Raw genomic sequence first — 25,980 nt, 5'->3', positions numbered from 1 at the left:
AGGAGAGAAGAATAGGCAAGTGGGGAGGAAGAAATGCTGAGCTGATAATTGAAAGATAATGGATGTGGGGGTGGGTCAGAGCAGCATAATCACGGGGGGGGGAGCCAGACACCCCCAAGCTTTCTCAGGCATCTGTGCAAGGACCAGTGTTACAACTTCTCTTAAAAGAAGGTCTATGGAGCAGGGATTTCTAACACTTGGGCCACCCAGCATGGAATTTTGGGAAATGGCCCTGTTGAGTAATGCCATTAACAAATGACTTCCCTTTCATTTCCTTCACTGGCAGGACCTTCTGTGTATGCCTCCTGTAGTAGTAGCAACGGAAAGGAGTAAATTTGCTGACAAGCATCCGTGTGTAGGGGCCACTGGATGGGATTTTTATCATGCAAAAACGACCCCAGATGATTAGTTGCAGGGTTGACAGGAATGTCTGGAATTTCCCCTCCGTTGAGCACACCCTGGTTTCTGAGGGTAGCGTCAAGGTGAAGAACTTAGAAAAATAAGCCATATTGATTTCTTCACTTTTGTAAATATTTGAATTTTATAATAGGCCTCCCAGCTTGCTCTCAACAACATAGGAAGGAGGAAATTGGTGATGTAGAGACTGAGGAGAGGTTTTGAGGTTTGATTTTGACCAGACGCCTAGCTCAACCATATTGTAGACATTTATCAGGGATTATGACGTAATCCCTCTGTGCCTCTATTATCTCATCTGTAAAAATGGATACATCGGCATCCTCATCTGATGGCTCGTGAGGAGCCAACCAAATTGTAAAGTGACTAGACCCTGACCTTAGGAGAGCCTCAAAGTTTAAATATCCTTTTTCTTTTCTCTTCTCTCTTTTATTCCAGACTCTTCCCAACCCAAGCCCAACCCCAACCCCACCCCAGCAATTCTCTAATCTGGGACAGCCTTTGCTAAACTTTTGGAATGGGCAGGAGACAAGAAGGAGGAGAGGTGGTGAGTCACGTGGCCACCTGGAAGGAAGTGCTGCAAACACAAGTAGTCATCAGGTGCAAAGAGCAGGCAGTAGATGTGTCCTTGGACAGTGCCAGGAATCTCAGGGAAGCCAGGGGGGTTGAGGTGGAGTAACCCCAAGGGACAGGGACAGGAGAAAGGGTTGAAGAGGTATAGAGGGGCAGGTTGTGTGGTCGTGTAGGACCTTGAAGGCCATGAAGAGGACTTGAGCGTTTACCCAAAGTGAGTTGGGAAGCCATTCAAGGGTTGTAAGCTGAAGAATGATGTGCTCGACATTGTGTTAAAAGGGTCACTCTGGTTACAGTGCTGAAAATGCATTGTGGGACACGTATGAAACCATCATGTTGTACCCCTTAAACTTACATACGTTCTGTGTCAATACTATCTCAATAAATCTGGGAAAAAAATAAAAAGAAAGAAAAAATATACATTATGGGGTAGCAATGTGGAGCAAATAGAAGGTACATATGGACAGAAGCCGTTCGGATCCCACTCACTATCCAGGTGAGGGAAGCTGGAGGTCAGAGCAGACCGATAGCTGTGTGGGTGGTGAGAAGTAGTCAGATTGGGAACATACTCTGACGGCAACCTTTTAGGCTTTCCTGATGGATTCAGTGTGTAATGTGAGAGAGACTTTGTTAAGGTTTTTGATCCAAGAAATTAGAAGATAGTGATGCCATTTACCATAAAAAGAAAGTGTTCAGGAAGCAGACCAGGAGTTTAATTTTAGCCTCGTAAATTCTGAGATGCCAAAGAAGCATCCGTCAGCAAGCAGATTAGAGCTAGGCTCTCTACAGAGGAAAGGGGATATAGCTGGGTAAGGATGTAGGATTGGGAGTTCATTTTGTTTTATTTTATTTAAGATGGGAGAAATAATAGAATGTTTTCCAGTGATGAGAGTAATTCAATAGAATGGGAAAATGTGGCCATGCCTGAGAGGGGACAATCACTGGAATAGTGTGTATAAATAGGGGACAAAGGGTGGGATCTCGTGCACAAACAAAGACACTGTTAGAGCTGGCCCAGCCCTGGCAACAGAAAGGATGACGAAGTATATGTAGACAGGAGATCCGCATGGTGGCACGATATTGAGGCGCTATAGTGTGGGGATGGTAGTGAAAGGTTTCAGGAGAGCAACAAAGCCGAGACTGACCAGGGGAGCAGAAGGATGAATGGATCTGGGATTGTCAAGTGAATGCAGTTAGAATTGCCAAGTAGCATTAAGGGCTGACTTGAGGTTGAAGGTCATGGATTTAAACTGAGACCAGCCACCTTCATCTGTGCAGACAAGAGTGTAGGGAAGATGGAGAGCCCAACTGAAGCCAGACTGGGGTTTTGCCAGTTGACCATGAGGAAGGGAGAGGAGGGCAAAAGAGCTGAGGGCTTATGCAAGTCACTGGTCATAATGATGGCTGGTGGACACTGAGGTGGGCAAGGAAGGAAGTGAGCACATGAAATGAGCAAGAAGCTGTAACAGAGCCACAGGGCCAGTGGATGGCAGGTTCCCATGGGACTGAAAAATGGCTGGAGTCGGAACATTAGAACAAATGAACTGAAAAGGGAGGAGGGGGAAATGCAAATCAAAGTCATGGTGATATGTCATTGCCTTCAGACCTCCCAGGATGACTATAATACAAGAGAGAACACATGTTGAGGATGATGTAGAGAAATCAGAACCCTCGTTCAGAGCTGGTGGGATTACACAATGGTGCAGTGACTACAAAACAATCTGGTAGTTCCTCAAAATGTGGAATGTAGAATTACCATAAGACCCGGCAAGCCCACTCCTAGGTGGAGACCCCAGAGAAATGAAAGCACACATCACGTAAAAAGAGGTACACAAGTGTTTATGGCAGCGTTATTCATAATAACCCCAAAGTGGAAACCACCCAAATTTCCATCCACTGATGAATGGATAAGTAGAATACATCCGTACGATACATTATTACTTGGCAATAAAAAGGAATGAAGTTCTGATATATGCTACAGTTTGGACGAACCTGGAAAACATTATGCTAAGTGAAAGAAACCAATCACAAAAAGCCACCCATTGTATAATGTGAAATGTTCAGAATAGACAAATATGTATAGAGAGAAAGTAGCCTGGTGGTTGCCTAGGACTGGGGCAATGGGAGAACTGAGAGGGGTGGTGGAAGCTAATGGGTCTGGTGGAGTTTTTTCGGGGGGGCAGTGATTAAAATAACATAAAGTTCATTGTGCTAATGGTTGTACAACTCTGTGAATACACTAAAACCATTAAACTGTATACTTTTAAAGGGTGAATTTTATGGTATATGAGTTATATCACAATAAAGCTGTTACCAAAAAAAAAAAAAAAATAGAAGCAGGTGGTCAGAGAATGGGGATGCTTGAAACTGGTTTTATGGAAGTCTTCCCCTTTGCTAATGACAGGAAGCAGGGTCTGACTAGGGAAGCCAGTAGGTGGGCTGACTTAGGGGAGGGAGGCAGGAAGACTCCAGGAGGAGTACCCCTGAGGTCCTAGGCATTAAGTATGGTGCTAGGAATAATGTTGTGGGGCAGGGGTGTCTAACCACCAGGGGGGTGGGGAGGATCTTCAGGGGACGACCTGAGGATTTGCAAGGGACTACACAAAGAAGCACCAGAGCTCCTGGAGCTCTGATAGCAGGCGGTTCAAAGCTGGGATGGGGTTAGAGGGAATGTTCTAGAATTTGGGTGTTTGTGAGAGGAATGAAAATATCCTGAAGTATGAAGCGTGACTGTACTTTTTCCTTCCTTCACTTATTCATTCACGCAATACCTCTTTATTCTTTTTCTGGCACCTTACCCACTCATGTGGCCATCTCTGCGGATGTAGCCAAGCACGGTGGGCCACAGTGTCCCTGCCCCTCTACGATGGTCTCCTTTCAGTGAGCTCTCCCAGAACCCGCTGCCCACGCGCGGAGCGGAAGCTGCACTGAGCAGTACGTGCCCAGTCCTTGATCACTGGCATCACACTGGCTGTCACGGACACAGTGAATGGCTTCATTTTTTTGAGAGGGTGGGTATTGCCCGTCGCATAGTCGGGTGGGAGAACGAGGGACGTGCTTTGGCGTTGGAGGGACCTGAGCTGGGACTGGGGCTTGGCTCTGCAGAACAGAGCAGCTTTCTTGAGCTCATGGAGGCTTCAATTTGTTGTTGACAAAATACATACCTTGTAAGCGTTGGTGACAATTAAGTGACATCATGCCTGTTGGACCCCTCGTAGACAGTAGATGTGAGCATGAGTGGCCCATTCTCTCCTCCTCTCTTTCCTTCCATTGCCTTAATGCTGATATCGCTTCCACTGTTCAATTTCCAGCTTCCTGTCGTTCTAACATCCGGCTCCTCTTTAGAAGCCTTTTTCTAGTCTTCTTTCATAACATTTTCCTCAGTGTAACCTTTAAAATAACCTGTGAGGTATGTAAAAGAGGTACTAGTGTTGTTAACTTATGAAAGAGAATATACGGTACAGAGAGTATCTGACATTTACCAGGTACTTACTAAATGGCATTTTTCTAAATACTTTACGTGCATTGATTTACTTAATCCTCACAATAATCCTAAGAGGGGTATTATTAGCCTTATCTCACAGAAAGGGAAGCAGGCACAGAGAGGTCAAATAACTTGCTGAAGGTCACATAGCTTCTTAGCATGGGGGCAGGATTTGAACCTGGGCAGTCTGGTCCCAGAGCTTAAATACTATGCGGCTCTGGTAGAAGGTAAGAAAACAGATCATGGTTTAAAACTCCTGTGCGAAGAAATTCTTTTGACAGTTACTGCTAAGGTATCTTGCTGGTCTCCGGAATGTCATGCAGCTTGAAAATGTCGGTAGTTCACAAGGGAGACTCATAGAATGCTATTGTTATCTCCTACAGGAGGGAGCTTGTGTGAGTTTGATTACCTGGCTTCCTCCTAGCTCAGCCACCCCTGAGGATTCTTTTGTAGAGACAAAGAAGTCAGTCTAAGATAACAGCAGTTAGGGTAGCTACCCTTGTCATATTACAGTTCTGCCTGTTGAAACCCAAAGTTTTCTCAATATTATATAAATCTGAAAATCTAGGGGAAACTCTGCGAAACGTTGGGAAACAAATACTTTATAAAGTTCAATGAAACTTCTAATGATTCTCTGGCCCCAGCAGAGTTTTCCTTGGGAAGCAGAAGAATGTTTGGCCTGTGACTGGGCCATTAGGCACTCATGAAACCCGTCTCAGAACGACAAGACGAGGGTGTCTTATGAAGTGCTAGACAGCCGGTACCGGAGGTGGGTGTTTTTAGGAGTGGATGAGCAAACATTCCAAACAGCTAGAGATTTGTCATTTTTCTTCCTGCTGCCACTGATTTTAGCTTTTGAGCTCTAGAATTTCTCCCAAACCAGGAATGGAGAGAAAAAGGGAAAATAAAACTAAAGCCTCATTATTTTAGTATGTCAGAACTTGGATGTAAGTCTGATGAAGGAAGAGCTGGGAATTGTTATCTACATGAGGTCAAGTATATATATTTTGCATGCGTTAAGTGCATGTGTATGCATTTAACTGTTGTCCCACGGTTCCTATTTCTATTTGGAAATAAGGAGTGGACTTCCTCTGTATACTTATGAAGTACATGAGATATGTATGTAATTTATAGATTTTATTTATTTTCTGAAGATCTGAGCTCTCCACTGTGTGATTAATAATTCAAAGAGGTGGGGCACCTGGGTGGTTCAATCAGTTAAGTGTCTGATTCGGCTCAGCTCATGATCTCAGGGTCTTGGGATTGAGCCCCAAGTCGGACTCCTCACTCAGCGGAGAGTCTGCTTGTCCCTGTTCTCCTCCCCGTATTCATTCTTTTTCTGTCTCCCTCTCTCTGGCAAATAAATAAAATCTTTAAAAAAAAAAAAAGATTTTATTTATTTATTTGCCAGAGAGAGAGAGAGAGAGAGAGAAAGAGAAAGAGTGAGCCCAAGTAGGGGGAGTGGCATAGGGAGAAGCAGACTCCCTGCTGAGCAGGGAGCCCAGTGTGGGGCTGGATCCCAGGACCCTGAGATCATGACCTGAGCTGAAGGCAGAAGTTTAACCAACTGAGCCACCCAGGGGTCCCTAAATAAATAAATAAAATAAAATAAAATAAAAAACAATTCAAAGATGTTCTCTTTCTCTTACTTGTAAAATGCTGTGTGTGTGTGTATATATATATACACATATATATATTCTCTGTATGAGTACATTTTAATAGCTGTTCTATACACATATGTATATTGTACATAATATACTGTCTTTTCATGAATACATACAGCAGAGTCAGTCTAATAGCTGAAAACATTATGACTTGAACAGAAACAAACGGGGCAAATGGTCTTTCTTGGGAACGTGGAACAGCCACGCTAAGATGCCCGAAATTATGTGAGGAATGGAGTGAAATATAAATAAATCCCTTTATGTTTAAAGAAACGCTCAAGTCTTCAATCTAAATGGAGCAGAAGGAGGGAACTGCGGCCTGCCTGGGATCCAGCTAGCCTTGGCCTCTTGTTTTCCGAAGAGAATTTCTCTTTGAAGTTGAGTGGCGTTCACTGGGATGGGGCCCATGACGCCGGCGGGGGGCTTGGGGATTCCCTGAGAGGGAAAGCAAAGACTCACGCACATGTTCTCACACACTCACACAGACCCAAACCCCAGGAACCGGAGAGTTTTGCCCTTGGTGTTCCCAGGGCTCCTCCACACATTCGGGGGGACTCTGAGAAACTGGTGTGAGGCTAGGACAACCTCACAAGACTCTTTCTGAGACGGGAGAGCCCCGTAGCTGACTTACAGAATTCAAATACCAGAAACTCAAAGGGCTCAACTTGGTGTCATTCTCCCTTGCCTGTCAGTGGTGTTTGTTGGACTTGTTCCTCCTTCCGGGCCTTGAAATAGGAGTTGGGCAGAGGAAGAAGCGGGAGAAAAGTAGGGGGTCTCTATGAAGGTGCTCATTCTACTGCATGCAATGAGGGGCAGAGGACTGAGTGTGTAGAACCTCTTTACCCGCTTCCCCCTGTAGATGATGATGATGATGATGATGATGTTGAGTAACGCTAATGTTTGTGGATCCCTAACTCTGTGTCAGGCATTGTGATAAGCTTTACATTCATTGTCTTCATAATTCTCAAAGGTAGGGGCTATTATTCTCACCTTCTCTGTTTTTCAAAAAAGCAAACTGAGTCTTGGAGGAAAGGAATAAGTTGCATAAGACCAGGTAGCTAGTATATTACTAGGAAGTAAGGGTAGGTAGGGTAACACACCCCACCCCACCCAGATGTCTGCATCCTAATCCTTGGAACCTGTGACTCTACCACATGGCACAGGAGAATTAAGGTTGTGCATGGAATTAAGGTTGCTAATCAGCTGACCTTGAGACTGAAGAAATTTCCCAAGATTATCTAGGTGGGCCCAGTGTAATGATCAGACTATCTCCTAAATGAAAGAGGGAGGCAGGAGGGTCAGTGTCGGAGTCATGCCCTGTGAGGAAGTCTCAGTGGCTTCGAAGATGGAGGAGAGGGGTCATGAGCCAAGGACTGGGAGTGGCCTCTAGAAGCCGGAAAAGGCAAGAAAATGGATTCTCTCCTAGAGTCTCTAGACAGAACAAAGCTCTGATAACACCAGGTGTTATCCTGGTGAGATCCATTTTGGACTTCTGACCTCGGGAACTGCGAGATAAGAATTTGTGCTGCTCTAAGCCACTGAGCAGTAATAGGAAACGAATACAGTGATAAAGCTGAGGTCTGAAGTCTGGCTCTGCTGGTGGGGCGCTTAACAGCAGCCTTCCAGTGCAGAGCTACGGTGAGCCATAGAAGCGGGGATTAGCACAGGCCCGCTGGGAGAGAACCGGCCCCTCTGCTTCACAGCTGCACCGGAAAAGCCCCGGGCCTGAGAAGCCTGGAGAAACACCATACAGACCATGAACACCTCAGGTATGGCAGACTTTCTAAGCCCATCAAATAAAAGAATGGTGGGGCGGGCTAGGGGCAGGGCGAGAACGTTCTCATCCAAACACCGAACCCAGTGACCTTGGCATTTCTTCATTTACATTCATACTTCAAACACACATTGAGTATCTGCTCAGAGTAGGCCTTGCATTAGGTGCAGAGGATGTCAAAACAAGGAAGTCGTGCCTGGTCCTTCACACAGGTAACAATCTAGTGGGACACAGTCACGTACACAGACCGTTACCTTTCAGTGGGGTAGCATGAGACAGTGTACATGGGGAAGCACGGGAAGGCATGAGACCGGTTTTGGGGGTTCAGGCATGGCTCCCTGGGGAAGGGGATCACTGAACTATGTCTTGAAAGATGACTTGGAGGGATGTGGGTGGCTAAGGGCTGGAGAGGAGACAGCTACCTGTGGAAAGTTCTGGAGGCATCTAGAACATGGCTTTCCCAGAAGCTGTACACAGATTCGCTATGGTTGAAGGGGAAGACTGGGCAAAAGTGAGGCAAGAAAGGCAGACAGGGACCAGAAAGAGAAGAGGGTGGATGCTGAGCTCAGGAATTTGGGTCATCCTGTGAGTAATGTGGAGCCACGGTAGGGTTTTCCATGGGAAAGTGCTATAGTCAGACTTGCTACAGTTCGGCCTCTCTGGTGGCCTGTGGAGGAACGACTGTATCCAGTGACCAGGCAGGCACTAGACATCTGTGAAGAAGAACAGCCAAGAAGTCACTGCAAAGCTTCTGCCCATGGTCTCTGCTTCCCTGACAGGCAGCTGTGCATAAAGGACCTCACCGAGGTCTGTGAGGACACCTTACTGAATACTGACCCAGAATCCCTTTACTTGGATGAACCTGAGCAAGTATAAATACTAAAACTCTGTAAAAAATCTTAGAACTCTGTCTTTTCCAGGTATGGCTTCCTTTCCTAGCCTTAATCCACATGATAATGGCTCCCCTAGGTTGAGCCAGAACACATTGCCTTCAGCTCCCTCACTGTATGGGGGACCCTCCTGTGTCGGGTTTTAGTCCCAGGTTCACTGCTCAATTCCAAAATGAGTAAACTCTCACTTTACTTCTTCCATTCCCGACCTGAGGTCTACCTCTGGATTCAGGCCTCAGAATTTCTCTGCTCAGGGCCCCGTCTCTTGGAATCACTGAACACACTCCTCTTCGAGCATGTGGTTCCCCACTCTTATGCTTTCCAGGTTGCCTCCTTTTTTCTAGCATCCATTCTTCATAGCCATTCTTATTTTACTCACTGTCGTTTCTCTAAAACAGGCCCTCTTTCTTTTATCTCTGCTTCTATTAGTCCCTTTTTTGATTAGTAAATCTTCCGCCAAGTTGTCCATCCACTTGTTAATAATAATCTTTCAGTTTATCCCAGTTCTAGGGGAATATTTCTCATTTCTAAAGCTTAATATACATCAAAATTATCCACTCTATAATACAAAAAATAAGGACTCTCAGGCATGCATATGTTTGGAAAAGATGTGCCACGAAATAAAGGGAGAAAAATAAGGGAGAGTGTGTGTCCGTGGTCCAGGCGTGCTCCTGGACGCATCTCACCCAAATTATCCGGAATGTCACTGTTGCTGGACGGGATCTTTATTTAGGGATCTGAGCACCATATGCAACTTATCTCTGCACAACTTGTTTGTTTTATTTTCTGTTTTCCTTCACCGGCAACACAGTATTTGTTTCAGTCAGAGGAGACTAGATCATGCTGCAACAACAGCCCCGGAATCTCGGCTTAACCCGGAGGTTCATTCCTTGTTTGTTCTGCAAACTCATGGCTCATCTGAGTTACTCAGGGACCCTTGCTGGCAGAGCAGTCACTGTCTCAAACACCATCAGTCGCTATGTCAAAGGGAAAGGAAACTCTGGCGGGTCTCTGCTCTCTGCCTGGATGAGACACGTTTCTTCTGTGAAAACACATTGACCAGGGGCGCCTGGGTGGCTCAGTCGGTTAAGTGTCAGCCTTTGGCTTGGGTCGTGATCCCAGGGTCCTGGGTTGGAGCCCCGTGTGGGCTCCCTGCTCAGCAGGGAGTCTTCCTCTCCGTCTCCCTCTGTTGCTCCCCCTGCTTGTGTCCCCTCTCTTGCTCTATCATAAACAAACAAACAAAATAAATAATCTTTCAAGAAAAAAACAAAACAAAACACATTGACCAGAAATGGTTACATGTTTCCACTGAACTGCAAGGGCCTGCCTAGGACTCAGAGAAAGGAGCGTCTTCACATGCAGCCAACATGGAAGCCGGGAAAACCCGTCCAAGAGCTTTAATGACCTTCACTGTGCTCCTTGGGCGTTTGGCTTGTGACGCTGGTAAGCCAAACACACCAAAATTTAACAGCACAGGTTGCTACCTTTTTAGACCTCTTACTAGCCAGTAGATGTGCTAAGTCTTCTCCAGTGGTAGATTTCAATACCATCATCCCCAGTGCCCTGCAATGATTTCCTGTTTTTATGTTATTACCCTATGACTTTGCTAACCAAGCATGTTGCCTTTTTGTTTTTGTTACCAAGAAGCTCAGAGCCAAAACTACACTACACTATACTCCAGGTGACTCTTTTTATCTGTAAACAGTTGTGTTCGATTATATGTGGCTTTAAAATAGAACAAACGACTATGAAAATAAGTTTATTCAACCTTACTTTTTAAGAAATTTAAGTTGCTATGGCAACCGTGAGCTAGTCCTCTGAATGAAGAATTAATTATGTTGATTTATTTGGTACTAATTTTCTCACAAAATTTTAAGATTGTACAATGTTTGAGCCTTTATACTCTGCCTCTTTGGAAAGATAGTTAAATATATTTGCATTTTATTTTATATTGTGCCCCTTTTGAAAGATGTTCTAGTTAAGTCTGCAGCAGATTTACATTTCATTTGCCTGTTGTATTGGTCGTTTGCAACCTCACATCCAACCAGACTGACAAAGACGTTGATACAACGGCAGGAGACAGGGACTGGTGCTGAACTGCTTGAGTGGGACCTTATTGTATAGATTCCTTGTTTGTTCTACAACACTCATGAGTAGTTTTGATTTATGAAGACTTTACTCTTCTCTCTTCACTCATGAGTAGTTTTGACTTATGAAGACTTTACCTCCCTACGAGACCTTGGGGTAACTGTGGAGACCTGAATGATGGATACCCAGACCGTGAGAATCCCCATGTGTGGAAGACATTTCTTGCATTTAATCTTACCCTTAGCTTTTCTCTAAAGATTTTATTTATTTATTTGACAGACAGAGATCACAAGGAGGCAGAAAGGCAGGCAGAGAGAGGAGAGAAGGAAGCAGGCTCCCTGCTGAGCAGAGAGCCCGATGTGGGGCTCGATCCCAGGACCCTGAGATCATGACCTGAGCCGAAGGCAGAGGCTTAACCCACTGAGCCACACAGGCGCCCCTTACCCTTAGCTTTTATTTTATTACTATTTTTTCCCTTTTTGCTTAGATCCCTTCAGCTTTTCTTTTTATTCTTTTGTATTTATAAAGAGTTTCCTCAAATATTTTGTAAGATGAGGCAGGATCTATATAAACAAACAGAAATAAACACTGACAACTCCACTTTTTCATTACCCCTAAACTTGTTCTTTTAGGAATTGGCCACGTTGGGGGGGATAAATCTGTGAGCTTTCCTTCAGGCACCGATGAAAGTTGAGTGGCTGAGGTAACCTTCACTGAAGCCTGACTTCTATCCTACCTCGGAGATCATTTTCTTCCACCCAGTGAGCCAGAGAGCAGTAAGTCAGGACTTATGGACACAGCTTGGCTTTCTGGGGCCACAGCTCATTAGGATGGTCTATAGCATGTCACTGGGTAACTTCCTGCCCCGGAAACGTCCCTCCAAAGGAAGGACAGTCTTCTATTTCACTTATAAATCAAGTTAACTCTATTCTTTGACTTTAAGAAAATAACCCCTCTCTTCCTCCTGGCAAATTTCTTTCCCTTGGTCTCTGTCGTTGCTCACACATGATTCTCGTGGTGGGAAGAGTCAGAAAAGTATTAAACTTCTTAAATAAAACTACCAAACCCTGTCATTCAGGAAACACACTTTTACGGAGCCCTTGCGTTGTGTAAGGAAGCTTCCGTGTGTTCGTTCGTGGGATCCTCACACGAACTCTGTGTGGTGAGTCTTCTTGTTCTCATATTTAGGCTGAAGAAATGGATGCTCAGAGATGGTGTGTATCTTGCCCAAGATCACCCAGTATTGGAAGAGAGATTCATGCCACGTCCGTCCAACTGTAGAAAGCTCAGTCTTTGTAGACTACACTGCCCTACCTCCACCTCTCTTAGGCCTTCCATCGAGGTTATGAGCTTTGAAAGGGAAATAATATACTTCCTATTTTGAAAATAACAAAAGAAAGCGATTATATAACTTTAATAGTAAGTGTTGTATATGTATCCCAATTTAAAATAAAATCATGAAATTTTCCCTGTTGATCATTTAAGTGTGAGAAACACACATTTCTATTTCTTTTTTTTTTTAAACTTTATTTGTCAAAGATAGAGAGAGACAGGCAGGTGGAGGGAGAAGCAGGCTTCCTGCTGATCAAGGAGTCTGATGTGGGACTCGATCCCGCAATCCTGGGATCATGACCTGAGCCAAAGGCAGACACTTAACCAACCGACTGAGCCACCGAGGCATCTCTGTATTTCCACTTATAAGCACTGTATTATCGTAAATGCACAGCAAACGATATTACACATATTTTATACATGAGAGACTCATCTGGGGCCTTGCAGTTAAAAAGGGCCAGAGTCAGGATCCGAACACAGGATTTCTGACTCCTAATCTAGGGTTCTTTCTACTGCTACAATATACACCATTTTGTGAGGCAAAAAAGGAATTTCCAACGGTATAACCCTAATGCTTTGGGGTCAGATGAGAAGCTGATAGGGGAATGGAGGGCTCACATCTGTACCTTCATGTCACTCAGTACAACTCATGGGAATGTTTGTTTTGTTGAAAGTCCAGCAGTTAAAGTGCGATCATGGGTTCCAAGGAATGCGTGTTAGTTTCCTAGGACCTAAGGGCCAGATTCCGTTCCTGGGTGGAACTTTTATTGATTTGACTTATTTCATTATTCCCAATTGACATATAGTTTAAAACCAAGAATGCCCACCAGGCTGTGAGTAACAATAATCCCCAGTGAATAAAAACCAACACTCAAATGCTTTGCTTTAGAGATTCTTAATCTGTTTTTGTATCTGCTTATCTTTCTATCGTTCTGCATTTTACTTATTGCTTTAATACAGTTTTTGTACTTAGGGAGAACCTATTTCTCCTCCAAACACCAGCTGCACAAAACAGCCAACCCACTGTCCCACTGTATTGACTGCGAATTTTTCAATCACCCCTTCCTCCCACACTTGTCCCTTGTTGTTACCCAGGAATGAAAGTAGTCAGGAAAGGAAAAAGAAAAAAAAAATCATTCAAGAATTTAGACAGTAGAATGCAAGTGAACTCCAGTCGTAGGACACTCGTATGGGGTGAGCTCAGTGTTACGACTCCAGATGCAATTGTGCGAACGTGGAAGTCCTTCCGTGCTCAGTCTCCCGTGGGAAGGTCCTCTCCCTGCCCCCGCAGCAGGCTCTGCCAGCTTATTCTCCCAGGGAAGCTGGGACCTCCACTGAGCAGAGCTCATATAATAGCTTCAGAGCTCTTAGCATCTCCGAAAGAGAAGGGTCAGAACGCAGAAGTACCGGGTGTCGGATTTCTTGGGCACTTGAAGGGTTTAACAGACAAGCAAAGTGCTAGTTCAGGGACAAAGATCCCAGAGGATTCTTAGAGGCAGCAGAGGGAGCGTGAGGGCTCTCAAGTCAGAATCTCGAATTCCAGACCCAGCTCCGTGGTTTTCCGACTTTGCAACCTTGAACAAGTAAGTCATCCGACTCTGAGCCCTTGTGTTCACATTTCTATGAAAAGGAGATTGTAATACTTTACTGAGTCTCTGTGACTTTTAAGGTAGGAAGTCCAGGGGTAAGGGGGCAAATCCAGCAGGTCCTTGGTCCACAGACGGGGAGGACTTTGGTTTCTACCCTGAGCGTGACAAGTAGAGTCCTGCTAAGAGGTGTGACCTGATCTCATCGGAGCTGTAGCAGGGTCCCTAGGTTACTGCCTCAGCATGCTTGTAGTTCCGGTAAAGCGGAACCAGTGATGTGAGATGGAAAACAGGGCTGGGGTAGCAGAGACACAGGGCATGTGAGTGTGGCGGGCACAAGCCGCGGAGAAGCAGAACCTAGGACCAAGTCACAGATGGTTAGTGCTGCTTTTCTTCATTTAGACTGGGCTAGAGGGATTGAGGGAGAAGGAGGGAGAGGGGCCTGGCCTCCTGCCCCTCCACTCACCACATCCTGCTGCCATCTCGCGCTCCCGCCTCCGTGCCTGTCCTTAGGCTTGAACGCATTTTCCCTCAGGGCATGCGCCATCTAGCATCCAATTTCTCTCTTTAAAAGTCAGCTTCCTTGTTCAACAGATGTTTGTCAATCACCTATCATGTGAAGGCGCTCTGTTAGGTGCTAAATTTACAGCAACCTAAAAGATTATAAACATTTCAGGGTGCCTGGGTGGCTCCGTCATTAAACATCTGCCTTCAGCTCAGGTCATGATCCCAGGATGCTGGGATTGAGCCCTGCATCAGGCTCCCTGCTCAGTGGGGAGACTGCTTCTCCCTCTCCCACTCCCCCTGCTTGTGTTCCCTCTTTCCCTGTGTCTCTCTCTGTCAAATAAATAAATAAAATCTTAAAAAAAAAAAAGATTATAAATAGTTCAAAAGCCAATCCCTCACAGGGTCATCAAAGAAAAATCAATGCAGTCCTTTAGGGGTGGATACAAATAGGAACTGAGAAGGAAAAAGGTATACTAATTTTCTGGGGGGTCTACTTGCCTCCTCCCAAGTTTGTTAGCTTAGGGATTTCCCACCAGCTGTACATGGTGTATTATCTGAAGTCATTTACCCTGTTGACAATCACATTCTTGGAATAAGTAAATTCTCTGCAGGTGAAATTGGACAAACAATGCCAGTGACCTCTTTAGCCGCTCAAGTATTGGTCCAAAGGTTTAAAATAATAAGCTTCATTTTTCACTCAGTCTTGTTGACGGACAGTATCAGCAGGGCTCGGAGTTGGAAGAAGTATAATCCTCTTTGAGGAATAGTTCAGGAAAATGATTGTTAAGCCTTTTGTAAATATTTCTCTAAAGTCGTAATAGTGATTTCAGATAAACTGTGTGAATAATTGACATAAACTTAAGATTTTTGCATATCGTGAACCTCGGAATGTTGAAGTCAATTATGTCCTTGCCAGCACATCCGCCAAAGTACTTCAATATCTCAATTTATCGTCTGTGATAGTAAGTGGAGACAACAATATAGATTAAGGTAACTCACAGCTTGTTTTAGCCAACAGTCCCAGCTTTCTTGGCAACCACGTTTATTACCGGAGTGGTCGACAAACAGGGTATCCACAAACGGTAGTGCTACCAGGCAGGAAGTTGGCCAAAGGGTCAGAAAGAGCAAAGAAGGAAGAGGGGGATGTGGGGGTCCTGTGTGTCCACAAACCGATAGAGCAAGCCCTTAATCTGGTTAGCTACAAAGGTTGACCAGGCGTCTACACTTCCTGCCCTGCTGGGTCAATTCAGACCTCACTTGGGCCTTCCATTCTACCTTTTTGAGTACAGCCCCTGGATGTATCCTAGCACAGAGCAAACTCCCCAGGGCTCCTCTGATTCCCTAGAAATTACCTGACTCCCGGACAGAGTTATTTATATGGATGAATTTAAGCACCCTAAGAAAACAAGAAATCTACCCTTGGTTTCATTATCAAAGGCTCTCTGACCTACCTCAGTGCAATGTGTATGCTATTTAAGATAAAGGCATGAAATAAATTAAGAATGCATTAGAATAGAAGGTCAATAAGGGAGAGAATACAGTTGGTTTCCCTCATTGACGGTTATCCAGTCGTAGAACAGTGCCTGACACATGGTAGAGTGTCGAAAAATATTTGTGGGTAAGTGAAGGAGGGAGTATGTTCACCAAGCTTCTAATCTCAAGGAGTTTAAAACCTAGAAGAAGGCAGAGGTCATCATCAGAAATCTCCCCAGCAAAGGCAATGATTTTGGATTGTTTTAAGACAGGTAGAAATCACTTAGAGGAGAGAGAGCGTACACAAGCAAGTCTGTTTGGGTTGATGAGAAATTTTGTGATGAAGGAGGGGTCTTTTGGGGGGAAAGGAAGAAGAGGAAAGAGAAATGGAAAATTCTATGTAATTTTATGTAAAAGATCAGTGTTTGTTTTTTTTCTTTTAAGATTTTATTTGTTTATTTGACAGAGAGATCACAGGTAGGCAGAGAGGCAGGCAGAGGGAGAGGGAGAAGCAGGCTCCCTGCCGAGCAGAGAGCCCGATGTGGGGCTCGATCCCAGGACCCTGAGATCATGACCTGAGCTGAAGGCAGAGGCTTAACCCACTGAGCCATCCAGGTGCCCCCAGTGTTTGATTTCAAAGACCTAAATGTCATCTCTGGTAATAATTAAAAGCCCCAAGACATCAGGAACCAGGAAGAAAGAACACAGAGAAATTTGAGAAATCAAAATATAAGAGCATTAAGATATAGTAGGTGCCCAACTAATGTTTGGTAAACAAATACCACTCCAAAAAGTCATCCCAGCCCCCTTTTTCCAACTTTATAAAAAATTATATCAATTGACTTTTTAAATGTAAACATGTTAAGCCTCAAAGTTCTGTTCGAAGTGAAGAGATTATGAGAAACTGCAGATACAAAGGATTATCTGAGTGGTTGGTGGGAACAGTGAACAACAGTGGAGCTCTAGGACATTCATCATAATGTTTGCTTTCATGTAAATCCGTCACGAGACAGATACAACATAAAATATACAAGTGAGCTTTCTTTTTTATATAAAAAAATATATATTTTTTATATAAGAAATCATTCATTTCCAAGGCCTTGTTTCATTCTCATTTTGTTGAAAATGTCGGCAAATAATGCAGACAAGGTTCAGTTCCACAGACTGTAACTGGGACAGGACCGTGTCTGTGGTTCTCTTCATTGAACCACAGCCCTAGCTCCACACCTGGAGATGCTCAGTAGATGCTCCCCAAATACTTGTTGATGAACCAGTATTTCTGGGGGACTCTATGTGCAGAGCTCTGGGGGGTAAAGACAACACAAGATGGAGTCATGGCTCCCAGCTCGGACGAGTTTGGAGCCCAGCCTGGGGGTGGGTGGATGGCGGGCCGGGAGCAGGCGCAGACAGCACAGCTCTGCCGGAAGACAGCATGGAAGTAGAATCAACATAGTACCCCAGCTGGATGCCATGTCACAACTTAGGTGTTATGTTATTATCGGATTCTGTAAGAATGGGGAAAGTAGTATTACTTCTTAAAGTACAGATTGCAGGGGTGAGAGGATGGGGTGGCCTTGATGAGAAGTCTGGAAAAGCTTAAAGGACACTGGTAGAAATTGGAGGTAACTTTCCCCAATTACATGCTGTGTGCCAGGCTGAAGCCCTTCCCTTGCTTACTCAGTAGACCATGAGCTCAGTCCTCCAACGATCTCTGTGGAAAGCTCTGTTTTCTAACAGAAGAGGAAACTAAGGAACAATGAGGTTAAAGGAAGTCATCCAGCCAGTGACAGAGCCACACGGTCTGGTTCCAGAGCATCGACTCTTAACCACACTGGCATCCTGGGGTTTGGATAAATGGTCCAAGGTGCTACAAGTGTGGGAGCAACCCAGGTAGAAGGAGACCCCGAGCTGTGGGGGTAGAGGCCCTGTGGTTAGACGGTGCCCAGTGTGTTTGGGAAAAAGTACATTTATAGAAGGTTGGCAGGGAACATCAGTAGGATGAGAAGGGGAGAAAGGCAGGAGGAAGTGATCAGTAGGGAACGGCTAAGTACACCATGTTACATTCACACCAAGATGTTATAGTAGAATAGTTAATGAATGGAAAGACCTTCATGACATTTGATTTATGAAAACAGTAGCTATCACGTTCTAGATCTTACCAGAGGCCAGGAACTGTGTCACCCAGTTCATGTGGCTTATCTCATTCATCCCCCCACAGCAGCTCTGTGGGGCAGGTATGATTGTCCTTCATCTATTACCACAGATGACGAGTCTGAAGCTTAGACCGCGTACGTGACTTCCCCTTACTCATGTTCTCTGTGTCACTCCTCAAACTCGGAACCACCGATTAAGTAAAATAGAAGCTAGCAAGGGCCAAACTTACAAATTCATTATAGGAATTTTGTCCATTTTATATATTTTAAGACCTATTGAAGGTTTTTGAAAATGTGAGCAATTCTAGTGCATAATTATTGAGAAAAGAGAAAATATGGGTCAGGTTTTGTTCTTGTGGTTTTTGTTTTTGTTTTATTTTTTCCCTTTTTATTCTCATTCATTATCATTGACATTCCACAGACATCCATCGGCATAGGACAGCTGGACTGAGGATTTTGTTCTGTTTGTTTCCAAAACACATCATCAACTTCTAAGATACTGTAATCAGTTATTTGTTATGTTTAGATTGCTTCGCCACTGCTACCCTACGCACCAGAAGAGCAAGGGGTCCTTACTTACAGCCTTAGCACCTAGAACAATTTGTGGTGTGAAGCAAGTATTGAATCACTTTGTTGAATGAATTATAGTTTTTCAGTAGACCTTATTTTTTATAGCAGTTTCAGGTTCACAGCAAAATTGAGTGGAGTAGAGGAAGTTCCCATATGTCCCCTGCCTCCCCTCCCTTGGGTAGAGTCCCCCATTACCAATATCCCCCACTGGAGTAGAACATCTGCTACAGTCAAGGAAACTACATTGACTCATCATTATCCCCCAAAGCCCATAGTTTACATGAGGGTTCACTCTTGGTGTTACACAGTCTACGGTGTAATGTCTCATGTGTAGCCTTCTACTCTCACACAGAGTAGTTTCCCTGCCCTACACTTATTCATCCCTCCCTCCCCCCAACCCGGGCGGCCACTGATCTCTTTGTTTCCATAGTTTCTCCTTCCGGGAATGTCATGTAGCTGGACTTAGGCTGTACGTAGCCTTTCACATTAGCTTCTTTCACTTAGGAATATGTCTTTAAGGTTCCTCCGTGTCTTTCTGTGGCTTGAAAGCTCATTTCCTTTTAGTGCTGAATAATACTGCGTTGTCTAGATATACCACAGTCTCCTTGTCCAGTGAATTATAATTTTAGAGCAAAAACTGAGACAAGAAGATCTCAAGCTGTAAAGTCATTAAACAGTTGCTCTGAGTGGACTTTGGGAATTGGAGCTGTGAAGGGCGGGTGGTGAGCAGAATGGCATAGAGTGTCGTGGATGGAAAGTGAGATCCTCCACCCCTTCAGCTAATGTTTCTGAGCACCCTCTGAGGGCAGGCAGGGTGCTGGGTGCTTGAGGGTGTGGAAAACAGGAGGCAGTCCCTGCCTTCTCCCCACCATACCCTTGGCTTGGCTGCCAGTGGGGCGTGGTCATAACCGGTCCGTCGGGCTCTACAGAAGTCCAGCGGGGCCTGGAGCAGCTTACCCAGGGCTCTCTCCTCTCTCTGAGCAGATCGAAGAAGGGGGCAAAGCGGACTTGGTGAGCTCCAGACTGCGGGCCGGGGACGAGGTGGTGCACATCAACGAGGTTGTGCTGAGCAGCTCCAGGAGGGAGGCCGTTTCCCTGGTGAAAGGATCCTACAAGACCCTCAGGCTGGTGGTACGCAGGTAGGCTGTGCCGTGCCTCCACTCTCCCTCCCACACCAGCCCCCACCCTGCTCCACGTCCTGGGAAGAGCTGGGATCAGTAGCTTGTTCTCTAAATCTCCCTGCGGGGATCCTTCTGCCTCCCTGCCTCCCCGCTGCCCTGCCCTGGTTTTTCCCTTATCCTTCCTGTGGCATGTGAGGAGGAGGTTGAGCGAAGACGTTTCAGACACCACTTTCTTTTGAAATGGTGGCTTTCCCAGCAGGTATTGGGCTTGGCACGGCTCTGCCTCACGGTACTTTCTAAATTTCTGGGTGTAATGAAAAGCGACTGGTCCCAGATGTGGTCGGAGCTCTGTGAAGCCTTGTCTCCTTGTGGAACTAGAGGAAGCAGTTGGCTTGGGGCTTTAGGTGGCATTCCACTAGCCTCACCTACGCCCAGCCGTCATCCAAACAAGCGAATTCCTTCTTTTGTTTGCTTCGTCTTGTTTTCCTGGAGGTAACCCTGGTGGCTCTTGGAAAAGGTTTGGGTTGTGATTGAGTGTAATGCCTTAAGTGGCTGATGTCCTACTCCTGGAGAAACCTGCATCCTGGCAGAGGAAATTATTTATAAAAAGGGTAAAGGAGTTAAAAACCATTTTTTAGCACTGTTACAAACCAAGCACTGCTCCGGTATTTTCCATATGCTAGCTCATTTAAGCTCACAAGAATCTGGAGAGATAGCTATCACTGTCCCCACTTATAGGCAAGAGGCTGCCGAAATGGCTGAAGTAGCAGAGCTGGTAAGTGGAAGGACCAGAAGAGAATGTAGATACGCGTGGTTCCGCTTCCTCCGCCACTTGAGAGTCATTACCTTGACCTACTCAGCCCTAGGCCCGCACAATTTTCTTATTTAGATATTTCCTCACTAATCAGGTTTTGGCTGCCTTACATGGCAACTAAATGTTACAACATTTGAGAATGTTCACGTTGGCTAGAACTCTAGGAGTCATCCATCAAGCCACGCTATTTTCAGGATGTGAAAGTAGCGTGATCTTTTCATCACTCATAAGAAACTCTCTCATGGGACCATTCACTCCTACATTCATGCATTCCTCAAACTTTCCCGAGTGAGCCCCCGCTGAGGGGACGAGCAGCTCCTCCCAACCACAAAAACACAGCCCTGGGTGTGGTCTCACCAGGTCCCCAGGCTCTAGAGACTCTCCTGAGTGCTGCGCTGTGTCTGGTTTGTCTTTAGGGCCATCTAGCCACACACTGCTTCTCCGGTGGTCAGGGATGGAGAGTGGCTTGAAACAGAGTTTGATCGGGCCCAGGCCCAGAGCTGATCTCATTCCAGGGTTGTCTAGCTGTGTGACCTTGGGCAACTTACCTAATAACCTCACTGAAGACTTCTTTTCCTCATCTTTAAATTTCTACCTTACAGGGTGATTGGAAAGATGAAACGAAATCCTGTACGTCCTCCTGGTAGCTACTTGGTAACAACAGGAGCTGCTGCTCTTGATGTACTATCTGCCAGCTCTAGGCACAGGCCCATTCCTTATGGGCCACGATTTGACGAGAGCAAACGGTTGTCCCAAACACAGTGGCTGATTTCTCAAGCTGGTGTGTAGGAAGTCACAGAACTACGAGGCCTATTCCATGTGTCCAAAAGCGTGCTGAAGTTTTCAGACTCGCTTTGGCGTTGGCACCCAAAGCCCAACTTTAGAACACTGGCATTCATCTGTTGGTGGAGGGAGAGTGGAGTCCGTACTCTCGATTTGTTTTGATGGGATTCTAGTGATAGATTAGCTTCTGGAGAGGACGCCTCTGTTTCTGGCTATGACAAGGAGTCATGCTGGCCTTCTGTCCTGCCTTCCAGTTGATGATGGCGTAAGATCTGAATCACTTCTAGCAGAACAGGAGACAGTCCCGGGGTGGAAATCTGGCCTTGTCGTTTGCAAGTTGTGTGACCTTGGACCTCTCTAAGCCTCAATTTTTTCATTTATAAAATAGAAATAATAGTTCTCACCACAAAAGGGCATTATATGGATTTAATGAACAAAGAATAAGGACATAGTAGGTGTGCAATATTTGATCATTATTATTCTGGATTGGGTTAGAGGGGCACGTGGCAACACGGAGGAGTACTGCCATAGAGCCAGAAATGCTGATGGCCTGGTTATCAAGAGATGCTCCTCACCACCACGACCCCCCCGCCCTTATTCCCTTGGTGAGTTTACTATCATTAAGGGGCTGGTCACCAAGCTTACTGGTACAGAGCTGGTCATGACAGTGCCCTGGAGCTCGTGAAATTTAGGAATGTTCATTTACATTACCCAAACCCACAAAAAATTGAAGGATACGTGCCATAATGTCAATGTACGCACTCGTTTTGATAAAGATGACTCCGAATGGAACAGGTACCCAAGTGGTCCAAGAATCAGTGTACCTTACCTGACAGGAAAACTAAGTAAGAAGTCTGACCATAATGAGGTCAGGTTATGCCCGGTGACCTCCTTCAGAGGGAAGGGAGTGGGGCTGAGGCCCCACTGTGACGGCCAGATGGCCCAGTTTCCACTAGGGACACATCTGCCAGGTGGCCCAGATGCTCTGGTGAGTGGGGACCCTTTTCCCTCCTGATGGCAGGGAGTCCTGCTGCCTAAGACATACTCTCCAGTCTTGTTTCTTCCCTGTGTGGGCCCCCCACCCCGCGCCAAATCCCCTTTCTGATTGACACATTCTTCCTTTAGATATGCTAATGTGATCAATAAGGTTATTGAAGAGTACTTGCTGTCCCTGCTTTTGGTGTGGGAAACATTTTGCCCAAAGATGCCTTTTGAATATGTCTTATCTCATCTATTATGTGTTGATTTTTATAGTGGAACTCTCGGAGTGTGAGGAAAAGGAGGCTGTCTTTACTTCTCACACGGACTGAGAGATGGGGATTATAAACTTGCCTTGGTAGACATGGATGGACATTCCTCCCTGACCTTTCAGAGAACTGGGTAGAAGCAAGCCCCTTTGCTCTGGATTAATCTGGCTTTGTATTGAATAGAGCTGTCGTTTTCTTGAGAAATCTTGTCTTTCTACCTAGGCCCACGTCAGGTCCTGAGATTTCTTTTCCTTCTACTTTTTTGTTTGTTTGTTTGTTTGTTTGACAGAGAGAGAGACACAGAAGGGGGAGTGGGACTGGGTCCCAGAACCCTGGGATCAAGACCTGAGCTAAAGGTAGATGCTTAACGACTGGGCCACCCAGGTGCCCCTCATTTCCTCCTACTTATTCATGATAGAGTGACTTGTGTATTTCATTCGTTAATCTTCTTTTTTTCCCTAAGTGATCTCTGTACTTTAAAAAAAAAAGTTTGAGGTGGCTTCCTGGAAACATAACTGGAGGGTCTGTTTTCCAGAGAAATCATTTGTGTAGTGAAAATTCAGCAGCTCGAGGTGTACCTGCCTCCCCCCACCCACCCCATAAAGTTAGTTTTGGGAGGGTGAGGGCAACACCACCCATCCATCATTAGAAATGTTAAGAACGTAGAGCAGAGAAGTGTTTGTATAAGTTTTGAGGGTGTCTTACCCAGTGACCAAAACCAATCAAAAGTAGAAACACCTTCTTTAAAGGCGACAGTGACAAGAGAAATGCAGAGTGTCAAGTGAGCTGTGGGTCAAAGACCTTACAAGACCTGCTGACCCATGAAGAAGGGGGAGCTGAGTCCTCCAGGAAGAGGGAGTGAAGGGGCAGTGTTCACGCTGTGGGAGCAGAGAATGTTGGGTGTTGGATGCTGGGTATACAAAGAGGAAAGGTCTACCATTAGTGATGGATAAATGGAGAAGAATGATAAAATAAGAAGTGGCCAAAGAGGGGCACCTGAGTGGCTCAGTGGGTTAGAGCCTCTGCCTTCGGCTCAGGTCATGATCCCAGGGTCCTGGGATCGAGCCCCACATTGGGCTCTCTGCTAGGCAGGAAGCCTGCTTCCCTTCCTCTCTCTCTCTGCCTCTCTCTCTGCCTACTTGTGATCTCTCTCTCTCTGTCAAATAGATAAATAAAATCTTAAAAAAAAAAAAAAAAAAAAGAAGTGGCTAAAGAAAAGACCTTCCAAAAGGAAAACGAACATCTTCTAGGTAAAGGAAACTTGAAGAAGGAAAACCTTTGTGGAATGCAAGGATGGTACAACGGATTTAAATCAGGGAAGCAGACATGTACACAATTAAGAGTCAATACTCCAAACTCTCTCTAACATCAGTAGAGACTTTATCTGGCAGCTACGTGTGAAATACAAGTCTTAGATGCAAGTAACTGTTAAATGGAAACAAAGGAAAAGGTCTTTAAGTTTCACATTCCTGAGGGTGATAACAGGTGCTTTTAACACAGGGACTACTCCCTGTTGTTCGCAAATAACCTCAAATTTAAATGGAAAAAAAAAAAAAAGAAGTGATAATTTCACTTCAGTATAGACTGTTGGGGTTAATTTCTGGGTGTTCATCTAAACTCCTGTTCTTGGGGCGCCTGGGTGGTTCAGTGGGTTAATCCTCTGCCTTCAGCTCAGGTCATGATCTCAGGATCCTGGGATTGAGCCCCACATGGAGATCTCTGCTCGGTGGGGAGCCTGCTTCCTCCTTTCTCTCTCTGCCTGCCTCTGCCTACTTGTGATCTCTGTCTCTCAAATACATAAATAAAATCTTTAAAAATAAATAAATAAACTCCTGTTCTTGCCCTGAGCTAGGACTTCGATGTCGATCTTGAACTGGGTAATCAGAATGACATTGTGACAGATGGAGCTGTAATCCCAATTCTGCTCACCCCACAACCCCCATTTTCCTTGGCAAATCCAGCCTCCTGACATTTGGCATCAAGATGTTATTTTTGCCCAGAATCATCCTATTGCTAAACTTGGTATCCATGGTTTGTTGGCCGGTGTAGCTAAGAAAAATTCTGGGTTGTATTTCATGGTGTTTTGTCTTTGTTTTGCAAGACTCATCATGTAGGCCCCCTGCAGCCACACCAAAGTCAGATTCCATTCCTTTTGGGAGAGACTGACGCATGAGGTGGTGATGCCGGTTTGAGGCTGCCTGGCCAAGAAGACTGATGGCTTTAGTACTAGCTCGGCGACCCGGGGCAGGTCATTCAATCTATCTGAGGACTGTGAGAATTAAACGAGAAATTCATATATACAGCATGGTGATGAGCTCTCCTAAAAATATAATGCAGATTTGTTAAGTAAGTAACCTCTTGTGAGAAGTCTACTTTAATCTCTAGAACACAGCATACGATTGGAGGACCCAGTTGATGGGAGGACTGTGGGTGGGAAATGGTCTTTCTGGGCCGTATTCCAATTCAGAACAGTAAGCAGAGGGTGTTGGAAAGTGAGTCCCTTTTTTAGAATGAAATCTTACTCCTAAAGCTTCCCATCATTTGTGCAAATTTGATATATCATTTCCCTTTCCCGTTCATTTATTCTGAGTTGACAGTGTTGGAAGGGAACGTGTTTTTTTTTTTTTTTTTTTTTTTTTTTTTTACTGACAATATATGTGTGAGAGAGAAGCAGGAGCTGATCACATTTCCTGGGAAAAGAGAGACTGAAGAGAAAGGAGGGGTGATTAGTGAAGTCATTAGTAATTAGTAAGCATCTGTCCAACACATGTGAACTGCCGTGTGTAGTGGGGCCAAAGTGAGCCTCTAGGTTTTGTCACTTTCTGGTCTATGGCTCTGTCTGGAAGAAGAAATGAGAGTCCTGCGTCCATAGACGGGGAGTGACTTGCTCAAGGCCAAGTGCTAGTAGCCTAAGTGAGAAGCTCGTTCTCTGAGAACACAGGTCTTGGGCCTCTTAGCACTTCAAGTCATGAACTAATGTTTCTACTCACTGCCTTCTCCGTTTAGAAATATTTGTGATGCTAAAAAAACAAAAACAAAAACAAAAACAAAAAAACCCCAAAACTAGAAAAACCCCATAAATTGATTTTTAACTCATCCAGAGGAAATTATTAAATGAAGAAGTGATTCCCACTGACCTTGAACTTCCCTTGGGGGTTCACAGTACATGCCTGTCACTGCTTTGTGCCTCCAGCTGACCTGACGGTCCTCATCAGCCTCTGGAAATAAAACTATTTGTTGCTTTATGTTTGCTACCTCTCTCTAACAAAAAGGGCAATGAAATTAAGTTAACCTCCACTTTCAAGCCCACACTCCCCACAAAAAACCCATCTCATATATCTGAGGGTTGTCAGAACGGTTCTTTTTATAAACGGTGGGATGACATTATTGGAATGGAATGGGGGGGGGTGGCTCACACTTTTGCCACTGTGACTTTGTTATGTCTAGGTTGAGTTGTGACATCAGTGATGTCAAAAGAAGTATCTCGTAATGAACAGAATGCATTTT

At 45.1% G+C, this 25,980-nt stretch overlaps 1 protein-coding gene across 1 annotated transcript in view; it reads left to right on the top strand.

Moving 5' to 3' along the window:
* LOC111149141 (protein Shroom3-like) overlaps positions 1-25,980 on the top strand; it is a 288,780-nt gene that overhangs the window by 86,363 nt on the left and 176,437 nt on the right. Inside the window, exon 2 of the mRNA XM_022506085.1 lies at positions 19,493-19,647. Coding sequence (XP_022361793.1) covers positions 19,493-19,647 — 155 coding nt within the window. The remainder of the gene's footprint in view (positions 1-19,492; positions 19,648-25,980) is intronic.

The sequence above is a fragment of the Enhydra lutris genome, unplaced genomic scaffold (assembly GCF_002288905.1).
Source record: "Enhydra lutris kenyoni isolate GAN:26980312 unplaced genomic scaffold, ASM228890v2 scaffoldscaffold21, whole genome shotgun sequence".
NCBI classification, from domain to species: Eukaryota; Metazoa; Chordata; class Mammalia; order Carnivora; family Mustelidae; genus Enhydra; species Enhydra lutris.
The sequence above is the reverse complement of the archived record's forward strand: the minus strand, read 5'-3'. Positions and strand labels throughout refer to the sequence as shown.